The sequence below is a fragment of the Moschus berezovskii genome, chromosome X (genome assembly GCF_049115385.1).
Source record: "Moschus berezovskii isolate FMDL1 chromosome X, NW_MosBer_1.0, whole genome shotgun sequence".
NCBI classification, from domain to species: Eukaryota; Metazoa; Chordata; class Mammalia; order Artiodactyla; family Moschidae; genus Moschus; species Moschus berezovskii.
The window spans coordinates 109,813,292-109,833,741 of record NC_142488.1 but is presented as its reverse complement, the minus strand read 5'-3'; the positions used below and the strand labels follow the sequence as shown (position 1 = coordinate 109,833,741).

The window sequence follows — 20,450 nt, the reverse complement described above, 5'->3', positions numbered from 1 at the left end:
TAAGCTGACGTTAATACATGTGGCAGTTTCTAAGAAACCCCCTCTGGAGCCTTAGAACATTCTTATTAATGGGACCACTGGGGCTATAGCATTGAATGGCTCAAACTAGATGGGATTTTTTTTTTTTTTTTTTTTGCTGCTCCTGCTGCCAAAGCAACATGATAACAGTCCTCATAAGAAATGAAACAGAACCCAAGATTTCAGCTTTCTGTGTCACTGAGCCCTTATGAATCACTCTCTGGCATCTGTGTTTTCTTTTATGGAAGATGCTGTCACCTTTACTGATCTCTATCTTCTACCTTCTATCTTCCCCCTTCACTGGGGGAGAATGATTTCCAGAAGATGAAGGGGAATATTCAATTTGATTGTGAGCTTTCTCAGAGCTCTGTCATAGTCATGAGTCACACTAACCCAGAGCCAGAAGCCTGATCACTGGGAAGCATTAACTGCCCTTCTCCCTCCGACGTTCACGATGCCTTTGAATAGGGGGAAGGAGCCACATTTGTGGTATGGAGAAAACAAGACACTTCAGCCCATTAAGGAAGAGACTGGTGTTTTACAGCCTCAGAAGGCAAGAGGAAGAAGGAACTTTAGAGACCTACTCGTCTACCTCCTTCATTTCAGAGATGGGGGGAAAGTTGACAAAGGGGAAAGGACTTGCCCAAAGTCACATAGCTAGAGGTAAGGAGGATAAATCTTTTACCATGGATGTCAGAACCTACATACTCTATTTTACTACTGTGACAGAGTCAAGAATGAGTATAAATCAAGAATCAAGGAAGTTATGGGGATGATATTACAGAAGCTAGCTCAGAATGTGGAAAGGTGATGGTGTGAAAATATTAATATTTGATGACAACATCTCCAATCTTGTCCTAGAGAGACAGTATTCCCTGATTTACACTAGGCACAGAAAGCTTCAAGAAACTTAGCTACCATCACTTTCCTGGGGAGATTTTTTCTGATCTGCAGCTGGATCTCTCACCTATCCTTCCAGGAAACAGACTGATCTGATAGAATCTAGTGAGCTCTCTTCTAGTAGAGAAAAGGGTAGATTCAAGGATTAGGTCAGTTTTCTCAGGAAACTTGCTAATCCATAATGAGGACGATGATAAGAGTCCAGACCTCCAGAGCTAAGCTTCAAGGGAGCTGGATATGAAAAGTTTCTGTGGTCCTGCAGCTGGAGCCCTGCAAGGTGGCTGGCCTTAAGCAATGGGGAAGAGAGCAATGGGGAAGAGAGTTCTGAAGCCCCTGAGACATGGCAGCCTTTGTTCTCAGTTCCCCTAGATCCCCTTCTTTTAGGCCTGGCCTTTTGTGAATCCTGTCACCCTAACACATCACCACGGTGGGCATCTGGACTCCCATGAAAGACTCTTCTGTTGATGGTGCCTGTGTTCCCACCCTCTCACCTAACTAATCTCTCAAAACCTATCTTGGAGCCAAATTCCTACTGCTTTACTTTAGTTACCCCAAGTCTGACTTGGGATCCTTTTTGTTCTTAACCATGATGCCCATTGCCTAGCTAAATGAGACCAATTTGGATCCATCTTCCCCTCTACACTAAATTTGCTGGATGGAAACCACACACTCATCTAATCACAAAACCCAGGCTCTCTTATCTGGTGGGAATGACTGATTACAAAAAGACATTTTCATATACCTGGGGATCAGCATCTTTCTCTGGCATTGGACCAAAATGATTGAGTATCCGGTTCTTCAGAGATGATTTGAGGGAATGGAACCATGATGACGCTTGCTCATAGACACAGCTATGTAATCCCATGAGCTCAGCACAATCCTCTCCTTGAACCTGAAAGTACCAAAGTGGAATGAAGCATTCTGTACCTTCTCCATCACACCTAGAACCCTTTTTGACACGTGGCTCTTTGAGCATCCATCCTACTACCCTCTGGGAAGGCTCACCCTTCTGGTTGTTTGCTGTGTGATGTGTGAAAGGCTCTTCAGCTGGATGATGGACTGTGTGGAAATACTGCTGAGGGTGGTGGATTGGAGAAAGGTTCAGCTGGGTAAATGAGCTGAAACGGCCAGACATATAGAAAACTAGCGATGCAAACTGGCCTGAGTGGATGTGTGCTGTACAACTAGGTTGTGCTGGTTCACACTTCTCTCCTTTTCATTTTTGACATCTGCTTTCCCATTGCTCCCTGGGAAGAGGGACATGAATGTGTCTGTGTCTCAGCATGTAACTCTATCTTCCAAGGCAAATACATTTATTCATTAAGCAAATGTTTATTACTTTTGTACTATGTAGTGAATGTAAATATCAATGATTATGGGATAATTTACCTCTTCTTCTACCCATTAATTCAGAAAACCCAGGATTAACTGGACATGTCCTCTTTCTCCCTTATGGGATGATGGATTATCGGGAAGGGCTCTTGGCCAGGTTGCACATTTAAAAATAGAAATGTGCATGTGAATCTACAATTATCTCAAAAGAAAAAGTTGTAAAAGATAAATAAATCAAAAAATCAAATATATATATGTAGATCCAGCTCCAGATCTTGGTATCCCTGGCAGAGACCCAATTCCAGTGCTGAATGAGCCGCAGGGTTGATCTGGCTTGGCACCTCTCATGCACAGATACAACTCAGCAACTAAGCAGGGGAAGGCTGGACACTGGGCTGTGCACTGCTGTACCACAATCAAACTGCAACCTGGCGGCATTCAATGTGGCTGCAGCAGATGGGGAAGAAATCCCCAGGCTCCCATCAGTGCTGAGAAATCCTCCTGCAATCATCTTGATCTGCCAAGCTACATGGCGAGCCTGGCTTCAGAATTCTTGGCACTGGCCACCCTCACCTTTTGGTCTTCAATGTATTCGATGTCAGCTGTGTTGTAACCATCCCGCTGGCCCTGATGGAGGACCTTGAAGCGCCTCTTGCCTATGCTGTCGACCACTGAGCGGCCATCAGCAAAGAACTGAACATTTCTGATCTCTAGGATGCAGCCATATTCCGCAAACCTGTTTAGAGGGAATGGAGTTAAGAAAGTAAATTCTTGATAAGCTGTTTCCCTGGCCCGCTATCCCTGCTCCATCTCTATAACCCCATGTTGTGCCTTGAGGGACTTCTGCCTTCTTGTCTGTCCCAGGGTCTATGGCTGCAATAACACCACAGGCAATGCTTGTGTGAAAACTGATCTTAATGTGTAACTGTTACTGTTTATTGTACTGTACTCAGTACTTTATATGCATTATTAACCCCCCAATCCTTCCAACACACCAGAGAAGTAGGCACTATTATTGTACCCATCCTACAGAGAAGGAAACTGAGTCACAGAAAGGTTGAGTTATTTGCCCGAAGTCAAACTTCCTCCAAGGCTGGAGCCAGAATATGAACCCAGGCAGTTTGATTCCAGGGTCCACACTCTTATAAAACAAGTCTTAGAATATATATCAACCATTTAACAAAAGGTTGATCCTGGGGTACCTTTAAACAGGCAGCCTCTCACAGGATAAAACTAGGGGCCAGAGGGACCCTGATCCTTACAAATGCACCTGCAAGGGCCCCAAAGTAAAACTACAAATCCTTTCCACCCAACCTCCCTTGATGCACCTAACTCCTCGCTTACCCTTTGACAGGATCTCCAAGGCACATGCCAAACTGTCGTGTGCCTGTCTCAATGCATCTACGGATCATCAGACGGTAGCAAGGCTCAAAGATGTGCAGGGGACAAGGAACCGTGGGGTAGGCCATGGTGCACACGAAAATAGGCACGTTCTTATTTAAGCTGTCAGGAAGAGCAAATGACATGGATCTCACAGCATGGGAGCAGAACAGAGAAAGGCTGGTCGAATTTCACCATGCGGATCCCCCACAGGAAGACAAGGAAGCATAAAGTGTGGACAGCTGATAAAAAAATAGTAAAATGCATCTGATGCTGTGGGCTGAGTCCCATTACCTGATGCACAGGTTAGCCTAAGGGCTATGATTAAAATGGACATTCTATACATTCTAATTTGGGTAATGAAGTTCTCTAGTACCTTAACATTGTTGATGATAGTTATACCTCATATTTTTCTTTCTTTCATACTCTCCACTCCAAACAATCTCTCCAGGTGTCTTTCTGGAAGTATGGGGAAGGGCACTGGTGGTAAAAGTGGACCCAGCTCTCCAGAGGATGGTGGGAAAATCTCTGCAAGATCTCTGTGAGCATTTCCCATTTGCAAAGCTCCCAGAGGATGTGCATGGCAGGCCCAGCTGGGAGGAGGGAGCAGTAGAGAGGCAAGAGTAATATAGCCCAGTGATGCTCAAATGCTCCTGTGTATTGGAGTCACTGCTGCTGCTGCTAAGTTGCTTCAGTTGTATCCGACTCTATGCGACCCCATAGACGGCAGCCCACGAGGCTCCGCCATCCCTGGGATTCTCCAGGCAAGAAAACTGGAGGCCCTTAAACACAGACAACCTGGCCACTGCACCTTGCCCTCCCAGAGACACTGGTGCAGTGGCTCTGAAATTAAGACTTGTGAGTCTGCCTCTCAATGTGTGCCCATGAAGATTCAGACACACAGCCTGATGGGGAACCACCAACCAGGCCAGCTCCTCCCGATCACAGTTCTCTTGTTTGTCTAGTAAATCCAACACAGGGACACCTGAACCTAAACCTGCCAACAAATATAAGATTGTTTCCCCAAATCTCAAAAGGATAAAATTTGATTCCCCTAAAGGAATATCTCCAGTAAATTCCAGTGTTTATTAATAAGACGTTAAATGATACGTGAGAAGAGGGTTCAGAAAGATTCAAGGTGAACTTAATATCAGAAAGACAGACTCCTGTAGTAGATGTAATATGTCAATGAGAAAAGAAGGACTGCACTTCTGGCTTCCTAGGAAAACATGTTAGTCAAAGGGAGAGGTGCAAACAAACTGGTTTCAGTTTAACAATGTTTTCTATGGGGTGGGCATAAAACTAGACAGCCTCCTCAGGAACTTCACCCTCAGAACGCTGTAAGAATTCTGCTGGGAATGGGGAGATGAGAGGACGGCAGTATGAGAGGCAGAAATTAGTGACTTCCAACTGCTTTTTCTGCCGCCTGAGGCAGAGAGTTTGGAGCCCTACTTCCATCTCACCCCTACTTGCTATATCTCACAACACCTGTGATGGAAGAGGAATCATAATAACCAGAAGCATTCTTACCATTACTTTTATTAATTGCTTACTCTGCACCAGCTCATTTGATCTTCATAATGAGTCTTTGAGGTAGGAACTACTATTATCCCCAAGTTACAGATGAGGAAACTGAGGCCCAGAGACATTAAGTGACTTGCCTAAGGTCATGAAGTCTACTCACTTTGTGGCAAAACTGTGTCACAAGCCCAGGTCTGACTGACATCAAAGTTCTTAACCTCATAGAACCTCCTTATGTATCTTCATACATAAGACTGTCTTCAGAATACAGCTGACCCTTGAACAACTCGGGGGTTATAGGGACTGACCCTCTGCACAGCTGAAAATCAGCATGTAACTTAGAGCCAGCCCTCTTTATCCATGATTCCCTGGTGGCTCAGCTGGTAAAGAATCTACCCACAATGCAGGAGACCTGGGTTCAATCCCTGGGTTGGGAAGATCCCCTGGAGAAGGGAATGGCTACCCACTCCAGTATTCTGGCCTGGAGAATTCCACGGACTGTATAGTCCATGGGGTTGCAAAGAGTTGGACACAACTGAGTGACTTTCACTTTCATTGATCTTTATCCACGGTTCAGCATCCGTGTATCTGACCAACCACACACTGGATCATGTAGTACTACAGTATTTACTACTGAAAACAATCCACATATAAGTGGAACTGCACGATTCAAATCCATGTTGTTTAAGGGTCAACTATACTTCATTCAGTTCCCCTGATAACTTATTCCAATCTAATCCTGCCCATGACACCCAGCTACGAGTGCCAATAACCTGGTCAGTAGTTTTACTTAAGATTCTTCAGTGGTGAGCTGGTAAATGAACAATCGGCTTTCTAGGGGTGGGGAAGGGAAGTCTTTGTTACTGCATTTGCCAATTTTCACGGTGTCAACACTCTCACTGTGGCCAATTTCAAGCTATCAGCATGGTATCATTAAATGGGGAAGATATGTGCACTTTCAGTTCTATGAGCTGGCGTGAATGAAACTGAAAACAGCAGTGTGCATACTTAGAAAGTTCTTCCATTTCCTCTTCATAAAGCCTCCTTCGTTCCTTGAGTTCTTCTGGAAGGAATTTAGCTATTAGCTCTTCCATTATGACGTTTTTGCTGTACTTTCTTGATGCCAAGCACTACATGGGGAACAAGGCAGTTAGATATTATGCAGTCATCAGAGAAGTACAAAGCACTTCTGATGTAATCAGTAGAACAGTTCAGTGACCAACATACTGGAGTAACGTGGACCGACACATTGGCAGCTCATATGATCATAGTGTATATAATCTCTGGAGGTTAGAGTTTACCTTAAAAAAAACACATGCAATGAATTACTTTTATAATTAGAAAAATATTTTAACAAGGAAAAACACCTGCATTGAAGTTTTAAAAATGCCATAGCCTTCCTAAAACACTGAAATTGATTATTATCATGTTTCTTGTCAATTAAGAGAGACAATCCTTTTCTTTTTCCGATTATTGTGTTTATAAACTCCCAGAATGTTCTCCACCTGAGATACGCTGCAAGTCCGTGGTCAAACGGTTCAGGGAACTAAAAAGCAATTTTAAAATAATTCATCCATCCTGCCCTGCCACACTCTCAGTGCTTGGCTTCTGGATATTTTGAGTCTATATGTTATAACTATTTTACTCCTCTAACAAGTATTTTTAAAATAAACTAAATACTGGTGATTTCATTTGCCTATTTATTTTTTTATTATAACATCTAGATATCACTGAATTTACATTATAAAGCCTGATTTCAGAACCTAACTCAGGCTCAATTGTCACTATTACTCTCATCCCAAACACCCCTAGTCTATGCATACCCAAGGAGCTGTAAGGAGTGGGTGTTTAACTGCGTGAACCAGACAATGGGGGTGACATCTGCAGAGAATTGCTGGTTATGGAAACTACCCACACAGACCCAGCAGGGGGAGCTCCTGAGTATATAACTGCAGGCTTCAGACATTTTTTCCTTTGCCAACGTCTGTCTGTTCCGCAGTGAACATGATCAGAATAAGATATTTCTCTCTCTGGAAAATGGTGCAAGTGTGACCCCAGGTGAATACTCAGAGACAGGTGGAAATAACTTCTAGCCCCTAAGTCCAGGACCCCGCAGCCTCTGCTTCCAGGATGCCTTCTTAGCCACTGCCATTGCCTGGCTGCAAGAAAATCAGAGGCTTCCCCAGTCTTTGGGAGAAAGCAATGGCTCAGAAGGTAGCCTATCTAAGAAGGAGGTGACACCTCTGCTGATGCTAAAACAAAAACCCAGGAAAGGCACATATTAAAATGTCAACAGTAGATTTTCCTTCTTTCTGCTGTTCTGAATGTTGTAATGTTCCCACAACACGAATGCACTATTTAAGTATAACGGCCATGGGCTTCTCACCTACAATCAGGATAGCAGTCCCACCTCTTTACCTAGGCCAGACCTGACACTGACCCTCCCCCAGCCCAGCACACACCCTCAGGGCTATCCTGGGTGATTATCCCACTTCCTTCCCTTAGTTTAAATGGTGGGGTGCTGGGAAAGCTCAACATGTGACTTCTCTGGATCTACATTCACCAAGAGAGAGTCTTGCATCATCTCCAGCCTCTCTTCAGGGATGACAGGGGTCAAGGAACATGAATACTAATTGTAAAATGTGGCAAACAAATCCCTGGCAGGGGGAGAGGGGGTGACAAGATGGATTCCCAGATCTTCTTGTGCTATAGAAAATTACAGCAAACCCACTTGAAAAGCAAAGGTGGCTGTTTGTGTGATTCATTTTAGAGGACCTGGAAGCCCCAGAGATTTTTCAAGCAGACAAATACCTCTTAATAATAACGGAGGCAGCTGAGGAGAGGGACAAGGACCACAATGAAGGGCTGTGAGGTTTTCCTGGGGACCTGGGGGTGATCTCTTCAAACTATGGAATAATAGGATAAAGGATGATAAAGGAACACTGGAGCTCATAGATGAATGAGCCAAGGCCAGTGAATCAGGGGCCAAGATGGGATTAGAACCAAGATTCATGTTTCATCATGTATCATCAATTTCATCCATGTTTATCAACATTTTGATTCATGTTTATTATCATTTTGATACTTTTGTTTTTCCAACACAGATTGATCTCACTGCTAGCAGTTCATAAAAAGCTAGCTGTTGCCTCATTTCCCTGGAGGGCTTTGTGGAGAGAGGAGGGGTGGCTCTAAGACAGGAGAAATTGATGGTCTGAGGGGGTGTTTTGCTCTAGCACAGTGCAGTGGCTTGGGATCCAATAGGATACTGTCTTTGTACCCAATTCCAAATAAGCTAACCCGATCAAGAAAGAAACAACGTTTTACCTGCGAAAGACCGTCTTTGCACAGTGGACACTTCGCATTGTGATCTAGACATCTTTCAAGGCATTTTAAGCAAAAGGTGTGCCCACAGGGTGTTGTGACTGGTTCGTAGAATAATCTGAAATTTAGGAATCAAAATGGAAGAAAATTGCAATCAGACCAAACATAGAAGACAGAGCTATTGAATGTTAAGGTTTTTACAGTATTATTTGAGAAAGCCTATGCGTGGGAGTAAGAGGGGGGTTCTTTTTCCTTTTTAAAAAACAATCCCTTACACTTTAGAAAACCATTTGCTTTTTATTTCTGAGCTGGATTTAAATGCATCAAATAATGCATTTATTAAAATTTAGGACATAGCTAGATCATTTATAACATTAGTTCTAGTCAGTGTCTTCCAGAGCATCCAGATTTTTTCCCTGTCAGGTCCCAGAAAAATTAAGATGAATGCCCAGAGTGTCTGATTAGATTCCATTCTAAAATACTTAGCCAACCTGTTCACCTGAATATACATAAACACATAGATAAACATACACAGAGATAAATACACATACTCCCATATTTAAGCACTTTATATAATATTAAATGGAAAAAGACTAGGCTTATTTGCTAACCTTGATTCCATTTTTCATCTAAACAATGTTTACAGTCTGAAGGATCTCTAAATTGCACCTGTAACAAACATACTGCCTTTTACATGGATGGATTGTTTGCCCAGGGGCAGTAGAGTAATATTATTACTGTGCTTATTAATAGACAGACAGACACATACACAGATAAATGTGTATATATACACATTCTCTAATTAGATCCTATTTTAATTGCTTTGCAGGAACTGGCTATTTTTTTCAAAGCAATCTGAGCCTCTTTTAAAAAGCTGTTCTGTACATTCAGAGATTCATGGATTTATTTTGCTTAATGAAAGTCTCACCTGCAGCAGGACCACTGGATGGAGGCAGCTGAAGATGATGCTTCAGAAGTGGAGCTCGCACTCTCCAAGAGGACAGAAAGAAGGGAAAGACGCCAGAACAGCCTATTTTGACCTCACTAGAGTGTTCAGTTGAGAGGAAGAGGCTGCAAGCTGCACAGCCCCCTCGTGTGGCCAGGAGGTGCACCAGCAGCCTGGGCCACACAGCCAGGCGAGCAAAAGAATCAAAACATCAGAGCTGAAAAGTACTTGAGAAAACATCAAGCCCACCAGCCAGAATGAAACAGATCCAGAATGAATGAAGTCACTGATCTAAGAGTACACAGCTAACTGTTGGCAGATGAAAGTCTTTCCAACTTCCCCTTCCAGCCGTGTGCCCTTTCTATTAGAACAATGATTCTCAACCATTGCTGTGTTCGAGAATCATATGGATTGTTTTTCCTTTAAGTAGTTTTTTAGATATATTATTGACATGCAATAAATTGCACATACCTAAAGTGTACAATTTGATAAGTGTCGACACATATACACACCTATGAAACCATCTCCAAGATCAAGATAATCAACATACTTGTCACCCTCAAATGTCTCCTTGTGTCCCTGGGCAAACCCTCCCTCTTGCTCCTCCCTAGACCACCCTCCCCCATCACCTGGGGAACTTTTAAAAACTACAGAAGCTGGACCTCACCTACAGAGATTCAGATCAGTTGATCCAGGTTAAGAGCCAGGCATCAGGATTTTTAAAGCTCCCTGGGTGGTTTTAATGTGCAGCCAGAGTTGGGAGTCACTGAATTACACAATCCTACTAACCTCTTCATGGACAAATCTCCATTGGTCTCTAAACCTAATTATCAGAGTCCCCAGTGGAACTTTAAAAACACAGACATGGCAAAGTCTCACTTGATAAAGTTTGCAATTCAGGAGATTTGTTATTTTTAACAAGCCAAGGAAGGTCTGGACCTGGGAAGAAGTTTTTAATATATTTACTGTTTTCTACTTTTTAAATGTTATCAGTGTGTTTACAAAGTAGTTAATGTGTCTGAGTTAATAAATTTTAGTTACTAAATTGGCCAAAAAGTAAAATTAATTTTCAAAAAACTCTTTAATGGCGGTCCTAACCATTATACTAAGGCAAGGGATAAAAAAGTCTGAAGACTGAAAAGGAAAAAACCAAAGCTGTTGTTATTCGTAACTGGTATGATGATGAACTTAGAAAATCTAAAAGAATCTTAGAATCATTATTAGAATTAGTAGGAATTGAGATAATTAGCAAGAATGCTAGACAAATACACACACACACAACTGTAGTTCCACATACCAACAAGAAGTGTGAAAGAATACATTTTTTTAAAGATGACATTTATAATTGCTTTTGAAAATCAAGTGCCCATGAGTGAAGTTAGACAAAGACAAATATAATATGGTATCGCTTAAATGTGGAATCTAAAAAAAAGTAGAAATGAACTTAATTTAAAAAACAGAAATAGAGTCATAGACATAGAAAACAAAATTATGGTTACCAGAGGATCAGGTGGGGAAGGAGATTCGGATTCACATATACATACTACTATATACAAAATTGATAACTAATAAGGACTTCCCTGGTGGCTCAGATGGTAAAGTGTCTGTCTACAATGAGGGAGGCCCAGGTTCAAGCCGTGGGTTGGGAAAATCCCCTGGAGAAGGAAATGGCAATCCACTCCAGTACTATTGCCTGGAAGATCCCATGGACGGAGGAGCTTGGTAGGCTACAGTCTATGGGGTCGCAAAGAGTCGGACACGACTGAGCAACTTCACTTTTCAAGAACCTACTGGGGCTTCCCAGGTGGCACTAGTGGTAAAGAACCCACTTGCCAATGCAGAAGATGCAGGAGACACGAGTTCTATCCCTGGGTTAGGAAGATTCCCTGGAGGAGTGGCAACCCACTCCAGTATTCTTGCCTGGAGAATCCCATGGACAGAGGAGCCTGGCAGGCTACAGTCCACAGGGTCACAAAGAATCGGACCATGACTGAAGCGACTTAGCACACAGCATTTAAGGACCTACTGTATAGCAGAGGGAACTCTACTTAATACTCTAGAATGGCCTATGGGAAAAGAATTTAAAAAAGAGTGGATATATGTATACGTATAACTGATCCACTTTGCTGTTGAAATTAACATAATGTTGTAAATCAACTATGCTCCAATAAAAATCTTTTTAAAAAGACAACAAAAAAACAAAAAAGAAAATCAAGTGCCCAGGAATAAATCTAACAAAAGTTTATGAGATCTCTATTGTAAGAAACTGCAAACATTTCATTGAAAGTAAAAGAAGACCTAACTAAGTCCCAATGAAAGACCCCAATGGGTTATTTCGCTTGTTTGTTTGTTTTTGTGGAACTTGGCAAGTTGATTTCTAATCTTCATAAGGCAAGGCGAAGTGCCAAGAAGAGCCAAGACACTTTTGAAGAGCAGCAACGTGGGAGAACTTGTTCTACCAGACATGAGAATTTCTTATAAAACAGTACTGATTGAAAAGCAGTAAGACTAGCACAGGAACAAACAGATCCGTAGAATAGAACAGAAAACCCAGAAATAGATTCAGACCCAGATTCTTGATTTTTAAAAATGTGGCACTTCAAAACAGAAGATTTCCCACACATAGATAGAATCCTCAATAAATGCTATTTGGGATAGTTGGCTATCCACAGGGGGGAAAGAAGTTGGACTGATTCTCACACCATACACAAAAAGTAACACCATGTGGGCTGTAAAAATGAATGTGAAAGACAAAGAGTAAAGCTCTTAGAATACAAGATAGAATATCTGTATGAACTCAAGGGGGAAGAAAGATTTCCTAAACAACACACACACACACAAAAAACGCTAACTGTAAATGAAAAGATTGATCATTGTTACCATATTAAATTTAAGAACTTGTTAGTGTATTGAAAGACGCCATTAAGAGACCTTTCATGTTGAAAAATGTCTTTATTTAATAAGCCTCACAGAATGGCTTTCTCCCTTAAACTATGTGTATGTACAACTTTGATAAAAATTTAAAAACCAAATTAAAAATTAAAGGCCATTAACAGGAAAAAAAGAAAAAAAGAAAGGTGGCATTAAGAGAGCAAAAAGGCAAGCCACGGAGTGGGAAAGATATTTGCAACACAGGTGACTAATGAAGGATTTGCATTTAGAAAATACGTAGAGCTCCTCCAAGTCAGTAAGAAAAAGAGAGATAATCCAACTGAAAATGGGGAGAGTTATATATATACTTCCTTGGTGGCTCAGACAGTAAAGAATTCAGCAATGGCTGCAATCCAGGAGACCCGCGTTTGATCCCTGGTTGGGAAGATTCCCTGGAGAAGGGAATGGCTACCCACTCCAGTATTCTTGCCTGGAGAATTCTACAGACAGAGGAGCCTGGCAGGCTGCAGTCCATGGGTTCACAAAGAGTCAGACACAACTGAACGACTAACACACACATATATACACTAGTAGACATAAAAACTGTTCATGGTAACATTGTCCACAATAGCCCTAAACTAGAAACAACCCAAATATCCATCTAGAATATAACTGATTTTGTTAGAGTCATACAATGTGACACTATACACTAGTGAAAATGAACAAATTTCACCAACATGCAATAACATGGATAAATCTTCATCCCAAGGAAAAGAAGTTACAACAAAATAATCTATTCTGGATAATTCAACTTACATTAAGTATTTTTAAATGGGAAAAAATGAAATTGCATTGTTTAGAGATACATACAAGAGTGGTAAGACTTTTTTTTTAAAAAAAAAGAAGAGATAAAAGTCAAGATAGTGATTTTAGGGGCAGTGGGGGGCAGGTAGTGATTTAGAAGTGACATATGGGCAGCTTCTGGAGTCCTGGTAACTAACGTTTTCTTTCTTGGGCTGAAAGGGATTGCATGAGTAGTCTCTTTACAGTATTTTATGAGAATCCATTCCTATTTTTATGTACTTTCCCAGTGTATCTATTTCACAATTTAAAGTATTTCTCAAGATTGTGACTTGCAGGCTGACTTTGTGAACCACTGCTGTGATCTAACTACTAGAAGCAGCCAAGACAGACGATCTCATTTCCTCAGTAATTTGAGACCTGTGAATCTGAATGCCTTTTATACATTATTCGATGACACTAATGATGAAGACTGATTGATGATCCTGTATCTGTAAAACTATTTTTCCTGAGATTTTCAAAATTGGGCCTTTTGTTCACTGAAGAATGTAATCCACAAACAAATAGTAATGATATAGCCAGCCAATTAATTGCAATAAGTACTGACATTTAATGAGCAGATGAATGTAGCAGACACAAAAGGATACAGCAACTCTCAGCAAGAGCTGTGATTAAAATGCCCCTGATCCAAGTGGTCGCAAACAAGAATGCTGCCACAGATGCTGCATAATTATTGCTCTGAAATAATTCAAGGTTCAGATGCTTAGAATATATCATCTTTCAATACTCAACCCACTTCTATTCAGGCTGACTGAGTAAAGAGCCTGGGAACAGATGGAATGCATTTCTCTTGCTATCAGGAATGGGTGCATTGCTGTTTTTCATATAAATTAGCTTTATATAGTCATTAATTGGATTAGCTCTATTTTACTATGGAGGAAATTGGCTCAGGCAAGGTAAATAACTTGCCCAAGGCCACACAGCTAGCTGGTAAATAGCAGCACTTGGGATATGAAGTCACACGTGATTCTCAAACCCGTCTTCCTTCTCTGCTAGATGACGCTGAGATAACTGTGTGTGAATCTAGATCTTGGAACAAACACCATCCGTGTACATGTAGATACACACACTCACACACAAACACACCCTTTTCTCCTCCTCTCTCTGTCTCTCTTCCTTCCCTTCCCCACCACCAGAGAGAGCGAGAGAGAAACTCTCTCTATATATAGAGAGAGTTAGAAATAGATATATACTCAAATTCCTCTCCCTTTTATTTATCACTTTAGGAATGATTTCAGAAAACACTTCAGGGAGGCATTTATAAATCAGTGTAGGGCCAGATTTTCTCACAAGAAAGCATTTTACATTGTCAGGGTGATGGAGTAAACAATAGTAATAATAAATGCTTTCAGTTAGATGTCAGCCCGGATAAAATGTTTGGCTTGTCTGGAAATAGCTATCTTTTCCCACCAGTTACATCCTTGTATTGTGCTCTTGTGTGGCTATCAAATGAGAGCAAAGGGGGAACAAGGAGGAGGGAGGGGGTGGAGAGAGAAAGAGAGAGAGCAGTGAACTGACTCCAAAACACCCAGCTACTTGAGCAGCTCAAACTAGGTTAAATATGAAGCTTTTTATTTCAATGGACAAAGGGGCCACTGGGCCATTAGGTAACTGGTTCAAATATCCAACATTCCTGCTCCACAGCGGGCCCAGAGGTGACCCCAGGGCAAGGGTATCCGGGGCAGGTAAATCTCAAGGGAGGACTGGCAGTCATTAAAGATGGAGGAGGAGAGTTCTGAGGTGTTGGAATCAGAGATCAACTTCCCCCAGCAGACCTTGTTCTGTCCAGCAAGGGGGACTCAGAGACTGGGAAGTTTCTCTTTAGCTCACCCTCCAACGGTTGTTCCACTCACTCTTTCCACCATTTTCCCCTGAGGAATTTATAAGCAGATCCTGATTTTCTCTCTAGACTCAGAACAGATCAATTCCTACTCTAACTCATCTTCAACCAAGACAGCACCACGGCACTGGATTTTATACTTGAAACCTGCACAGGAGGTACACATGTGTAGTTTCATGACCCGGCAGATTGCTTGAAAATAGCTCTCACCATAAACCCTCTCCACCAAAGACACAGGACAGTCATGACAGAACCTAAGAATAATTCTAATCATGATTAGAAAAATAAAAACACTACAGGAAACAGGAACTTTTTCAAGACTGCAATAATTCAAACTAAAGCATGTATCTGAAATGGCCTCTGTCAACATGTGATTTCTGACTTGGAGACAAGCCCTGTTGGAAGGGGAACCACATGTTTCTGAACCAGGGCTCCAGTTTTAAGAGCCTTGAAATCAGAAATGTTCTCTAGACTTGGCAGGTTTCTTTTCACCATCAAGCAGCTCCCGAGTGTCCCCCGTGTAACCCAGCAGCCCATACAATAGCTGCTCCAGGCAAAGATGGGTTTTTGCTTTGAAGTCTCATTTAGAACGGAGGGGCAGGATAAGGGAAATAATGGCTTTTCAACTCAGAGCTAGCAAACTCGAAGGGGGTCTTATCCTTTTGGTGTTTACTTCTTGGACCAAATTTCTAACCCTTCTCTGAAGCCCCCCTGTTGAGAACAGGGACAAACAAGATGAAAGGGAGAAAGCAGACGAAAGGGAACAAAAGAACTTCAACCTCAGAATTCTTAGCCCTCAGGGAAAACACAAACAGGATGAGTCTGCGTGTTTGATTTTGCATCCCCGGGATGTTGGGATGCGTGTCCAGGAGGATAAGCTGAATCAAGTCTATCCAAGTCTGATATCTGAAAGACCCTGGCTCTCATCACTGGCTGAGCGCCATAATGGCGTTACCTGTGGGGGCCCATGCCTCAGCTTGGAAAGCAGAGCTTGTCTGTCTCACACCTTGGCTCTGGTTTGACCTACCTGCTACATCGATGTGAGGGGGAGGGGGCACAAGGGACTGGGTTATACAGCCGGCCCCACCCTCACCCGCTCCACCTAGAGCTCTGACAATATATGCAGGGCTTGCTCCAAGTGCTGCTGCATTCCTTATCAAGTCTGTCTGAGCTTCCAAGCAAATCTGACAATTCTCATTTTTTTAAGAGAGAAGAAAGAAAAAGTACATGTTCAGGTAACAGCTGCCTTACTCATTTTTATTCAGAGGAAAAGAAAAGTCACTTTGAGCAGTGACAAATGCCTGGGATTGACATGGAAGGCATATGTACTTGTAAAGGGCAATAAGACATCTGAGGGGCCTCCGTTGGCTACATCCATCTGTGTGACGGACCAAAAGATTTTTTTTGACATCCCTTCTCTTGGTTCAGTCATCTTAACAACTTTTGTGCAAATATCTCAGCCTCCTTTTCAAGCTCTTTTGCCAAGGGGAAGACACATTTGAGAATCTACTGAAAACTGTGGACCTTGTCCTGGAAAACTCTCTCTCTTTCTCTCTCTTACACACATACTTTTACATATAACATCAGGGAATCCCTAGATCTACTAGAATCCATACACAGAACCCCCTTAGGGGTCAATGGAGCTAAAGCTAAAGAACCTCTGGTATAGGAAAGAAAGCTAACATTTATTGAGTACTTACTATATGTCAGGCACTATTCTAAGTATCTCAAATAGATTTTCTCAATTAATCATAATACCACCATAGAACAGGTACCACTATTCTCTGTTTTACTGATGAGAAAACAGTGGTGGAGAAAGTCACTTGCTCCAGGTCAAACAGCCAGTAAGTGGCACAACCTGGGTGGAAACCCAGGCCATCTGTTTTTGGAGAACTCCTCTTAGCCACAAAGCCACAGTTGTGAAATGAAACAAGTGAAAGTCATTTGTTTTTGCAGACCACGACTGTAGCAGTTTCCTATTTGTATATGTTTCAGGGTGGGGGTGGGGGGAGGCATGTGTCTCCAGAGATCTGAGAAAGTAGAGACAATGTGGCAGTGGGTGGAGGAGAAACTCTTAGCCAAATCGAACATGCCCACTATTGACTACTGTGCAGGCAGGTACAGACCAAAAATGAGTCCAGCCCTCTCCTTGACTTCCAGAGAATGGGCCTGTGAGGCTGACACTGGCACTCACGCTTTGAGATCTTGATCTAGCAGCCAGTAGAAATTAGTTCCAGGGTCCCACACTTAAATAGAGGCCAGGAAAGTGATGTAAATGTGACAGGAAGGCAGTGGCCGAGGGAGGGGGGCCGTGACCAACTGGAGAGAGTGTCCTGTCTCTAAACATTCACCTTAACAACAACCCCCCAAATCCCATGAGGGCCAAACAAAAGACGTCCAGCCTGTGGACCATCAGTTTGACCTCTGAGTAGACGGTTTCCTTCCTGCTCTCTAGGTATTTCCAAGGCAGGAGTGCGGAGCATGTGATCCGTAAACAACAGACACAAGCTCGCCCGTGTGACAGTCAACGTGACTTCCATTTTGTTAGAACCACGCTTTTCTGTGCTAACCAACCAAGCCATAGGTCACTAGCAGAGAGGTGCAGACACCAGAAGGGAAGACCTTTTGGGCAGTAAGCGACAGGACACCTCACATACCTCATACAGAGGGAGCATTCAAGGTCAGAGGCGTCAAAAGATGCCAGCGGGACACTGAGTGCAGGCCTGGCCCTGGGGTCAGTGGAAGGATCTGTGATGTAGAGAGCAGAAGTCAGAGGGGAACCAACCTTGGTGTCACAAGACAGCACTTCTAAGGCCAAAGAACCCAATTATGTTTTTCAGTCAGCCACTCTCATCGCCTCCCCAAGAATTGATTTAGTGGCCAAGTGAGCCACTGAGAATGGGGTACCCTGATACAGGCAGGTGGAGGCTTCCAGGAGCCCCAAAGAAAGAAATGTGTAGGTCAGGGATTGTCTGGGAGCACTGCGGGGCTTCATTCAAATGGAACAGGCACCTCACACTTGACAAACAGCTGCAACGACTCCATGGATTGAGCCAGGCCTTCATAGCTGACACTGAATCTTGGCACTGGCAGCCACTCTTGGAAAGATACCAAGCTGCAGCTGCTGCTTCTCAGATGCCTACCTATGGGGACACAACTGGGAATGAGCAGGATGAGGCCTGATGGAGCTGCCCGGGTCCAACTTCCCTGGAATGGGGAAGGGCGTGCAGAGAGGCTGGCCTGGAAGGAAGTGACACCATCAAGGGCGTGAGATGTCATTACTTGACGCTATGCTTGCCCATAAGCCCCGGATTTCCCTTACAATTCATATGGGGCACCGGCAGGATGCTAGGAATTGCTCTCACAGAACCCCCACAGCCACTCTAAAAGTGGCAAAGCAGAGGAGCCATCGTGTGGAGGAGAGGAGCCTCCACACACTGCTGAGCCCGGGCTCCCCTCCAAGCCCCCACTCCCTGGGTAGAGTCTGCACCTGGCTTAGATGCTTTCTTAGGCCTCTCTGGGTCTTGGGGTTCAATTTGGCAGTGCTTCCTTTTCTTCTCCTGGCATTTGCCAGTCTTACTGGAGGCAGCTTGGGAAGAGGCAGCGACCCCCTTCTCCTCCTCCGCTCCAACCGAGTCTGCCGTGTGGTCCTGCAGCCCATCCCCTGTCACTGTGACCAGGTTCATCAGGCTGCCCCCCTGGCCTCTGGCTGCCTCCTGACTGGAACAATGTGGGCGCTCGGGCATTTCCTGGAGGAAGAAAGAGCCAAACATCAGAATCTACTGAGGCCCAACATCATCCTCTAATAATTGTCTCCGGAAGGGATGAGGAGAAAATACTGCCAAATCCTGACCATCTAGAGGACAGGTAGCTTAACTGAGCGGCAGTCATAGGGCACAGAAGGCCCAGCTGGGGCAGAGCAAGGCAGGCAGGGAGACAGTCCTTGGGCAGCAGTGAAGGCAAGATGCCAAGTGCAGCGCCGGTCTCCACTCCTCTCCAGTCAGTCCCCAGTCACCACCTGAGGGACACCAAGGCAATGCAGTGCAGTGAGGGTAGATACTGCCGCTCGGCCCTTCCTCTCACTCTCACTGCCGTTCCCAGCCATCCTCCAGTCCCACACCCAGCTTCCAAAGAACTTTCGGGAAGGTTCTGGTGCAGGTATGTTCACAGGCCTGCCGAGTGCCCTCACACTCTAGAGCTATGTTATACTGGTCAAAGGAACTAAGAAGAAATTAATCCTTTCACTAGATTTTGGGCAAAAAGTCTGAAAAAGAGACAAGATCATCTGGAAAAATGATCAATAACGTATCTAGCCTTTTCAAGAATTGTTGTCTAGAAGAAGGATCTAGAAAAAAATAAATCCAATGACAAAGTGTTTGTGCAGGTTTACCTGGAGAACCCCTCTCTACTCTACATTCAAAGTGCACGGGTCAAAATGCTCAGGTTGTTGTGTTCCCTCCAACTCCAACCAAAACAAAACAAAACAAAAACCTGGTAGATAGATGACAAATGGGGAGCGCACAGCTGGGAGAAAATGATGAGGCGAGGAGGAAAAGGCTTTTCTGAGTCTCTAACCCGGGAGTTCAGGGTTTTATCAGCACTATGGCACTGCCACATCCTCAGCTTTCCATGAGCCCTCGGCAGAGTCTACACAGTACAGTGCTTTGCAAGGCAAAGTTTGGGTAGAAACCCAGTCTCTACTCCTCAGCTTCCTCATACAAGAAAGCCAGGGGTGCTTTTTTTCTTCATTTCTGATTGGGCTGCAATTAGAAGTCACTCCAGGCACTTGGGTTCAGTATCATGGTTCTCAATCCTGTAATAATGATCTCAAAGAAGTATTGAAATGCAGGTGGTGCTAGTGGTAAAGAACCTGCCCGCCAATGCAGGAGACATAAGAGATGTGGGTTCGATCCCTGGGTCTGGAAGATCCCCAGGAGGAGAGCATGGCAACCCACTCCAGTATTCTTGCCTAGAGAATCCCATGGACAGAGGAGACTGGCTGGCTACAGTCCATAGGGTCACAAAGAGTGGGACACGACTGAACTGACTTAGCACGTAGTACTGCTTTGATTTCAGTATATACTCTAAGTTCTGCCCATCACCACCATGCCCCTCCCAGCCTTTTTGAGTCAGGCACACCTGCATTTTGTTCATTCTCCAGAGCAGGGAAAGAAGTTAGGGAAATATAAGATTTTCACCTGTCAGAGAACCAAGAAGCCATAGAGACCCTAGGGCTCACACACAGGGCATGGATAGCAGGAAAGCAGATGCTTCGAGCTGCCTAGATCTTCAGAGCTCACCTTTGTCTACACATCTGTGCTTCTGAGCCCCAGCTTCTGCCCACTTGCCCTCTGCTTGGAAAGCTGGGGCCTAGAGACCATGGTTTTCAAAGACTCAAGTCCCAGAAAGTTAACACTTCCTAAGTTGCTTCCCTCTCCCCGGCTCCACATATGTGCTGGA

At 43.6% G+C, this 20,450-nt stretch overlaps 1 protein-coding gene across 3 annotated transcripts in view; it reads right to left on the bottom strand.

The window, feature by feature from the left end:
- LONRF3 (LON peptidase N-terminal domain and ring finger 3) overlaps positions 1 to 20,450 on the bottom strand; it is a 44,724-nt gene that overhangs the window by 12,098 nt on the left and 12,176 nt on the right. For all 3 annotated transcript variants that reach the window (XM_055437874.2, XM_088834077.1, XM_055437875.2), the window contains 7 exons: positions 18,481 to 18,739; positions 17,648 to 17,738; positions 8,476 to 8,590; positions 6,160 to 6,281; positions 3,595 to 3,753; positions 2,824 to 2,986; positions 1,661 to 1,810 (listed from right to left, as the gene is read on the bottom strand). In XM_055437874.2, the coding sequence (XP_055293849.2) occupies positions 1,661 to 1,810; positions 2,824 to 2,986; positions 3,595 to 3,753; positions 6,160 to 6,281; positions 8,476 to 8,590; positions 17,648 to 17,738; positions 18,481 to 18,739 (1,059 nt within the window). The remainder of the gene's footprint in view (positions 1 to 1,660; positions 1,811 to 2,823; positions 2,987 to 3,594; positions 3,754 to 6,159; positions 6,282 to 8,475; positions 8,591 to 17,647; positions 17,739 to 18,480; positions 18,740 to 20,450) is intronic.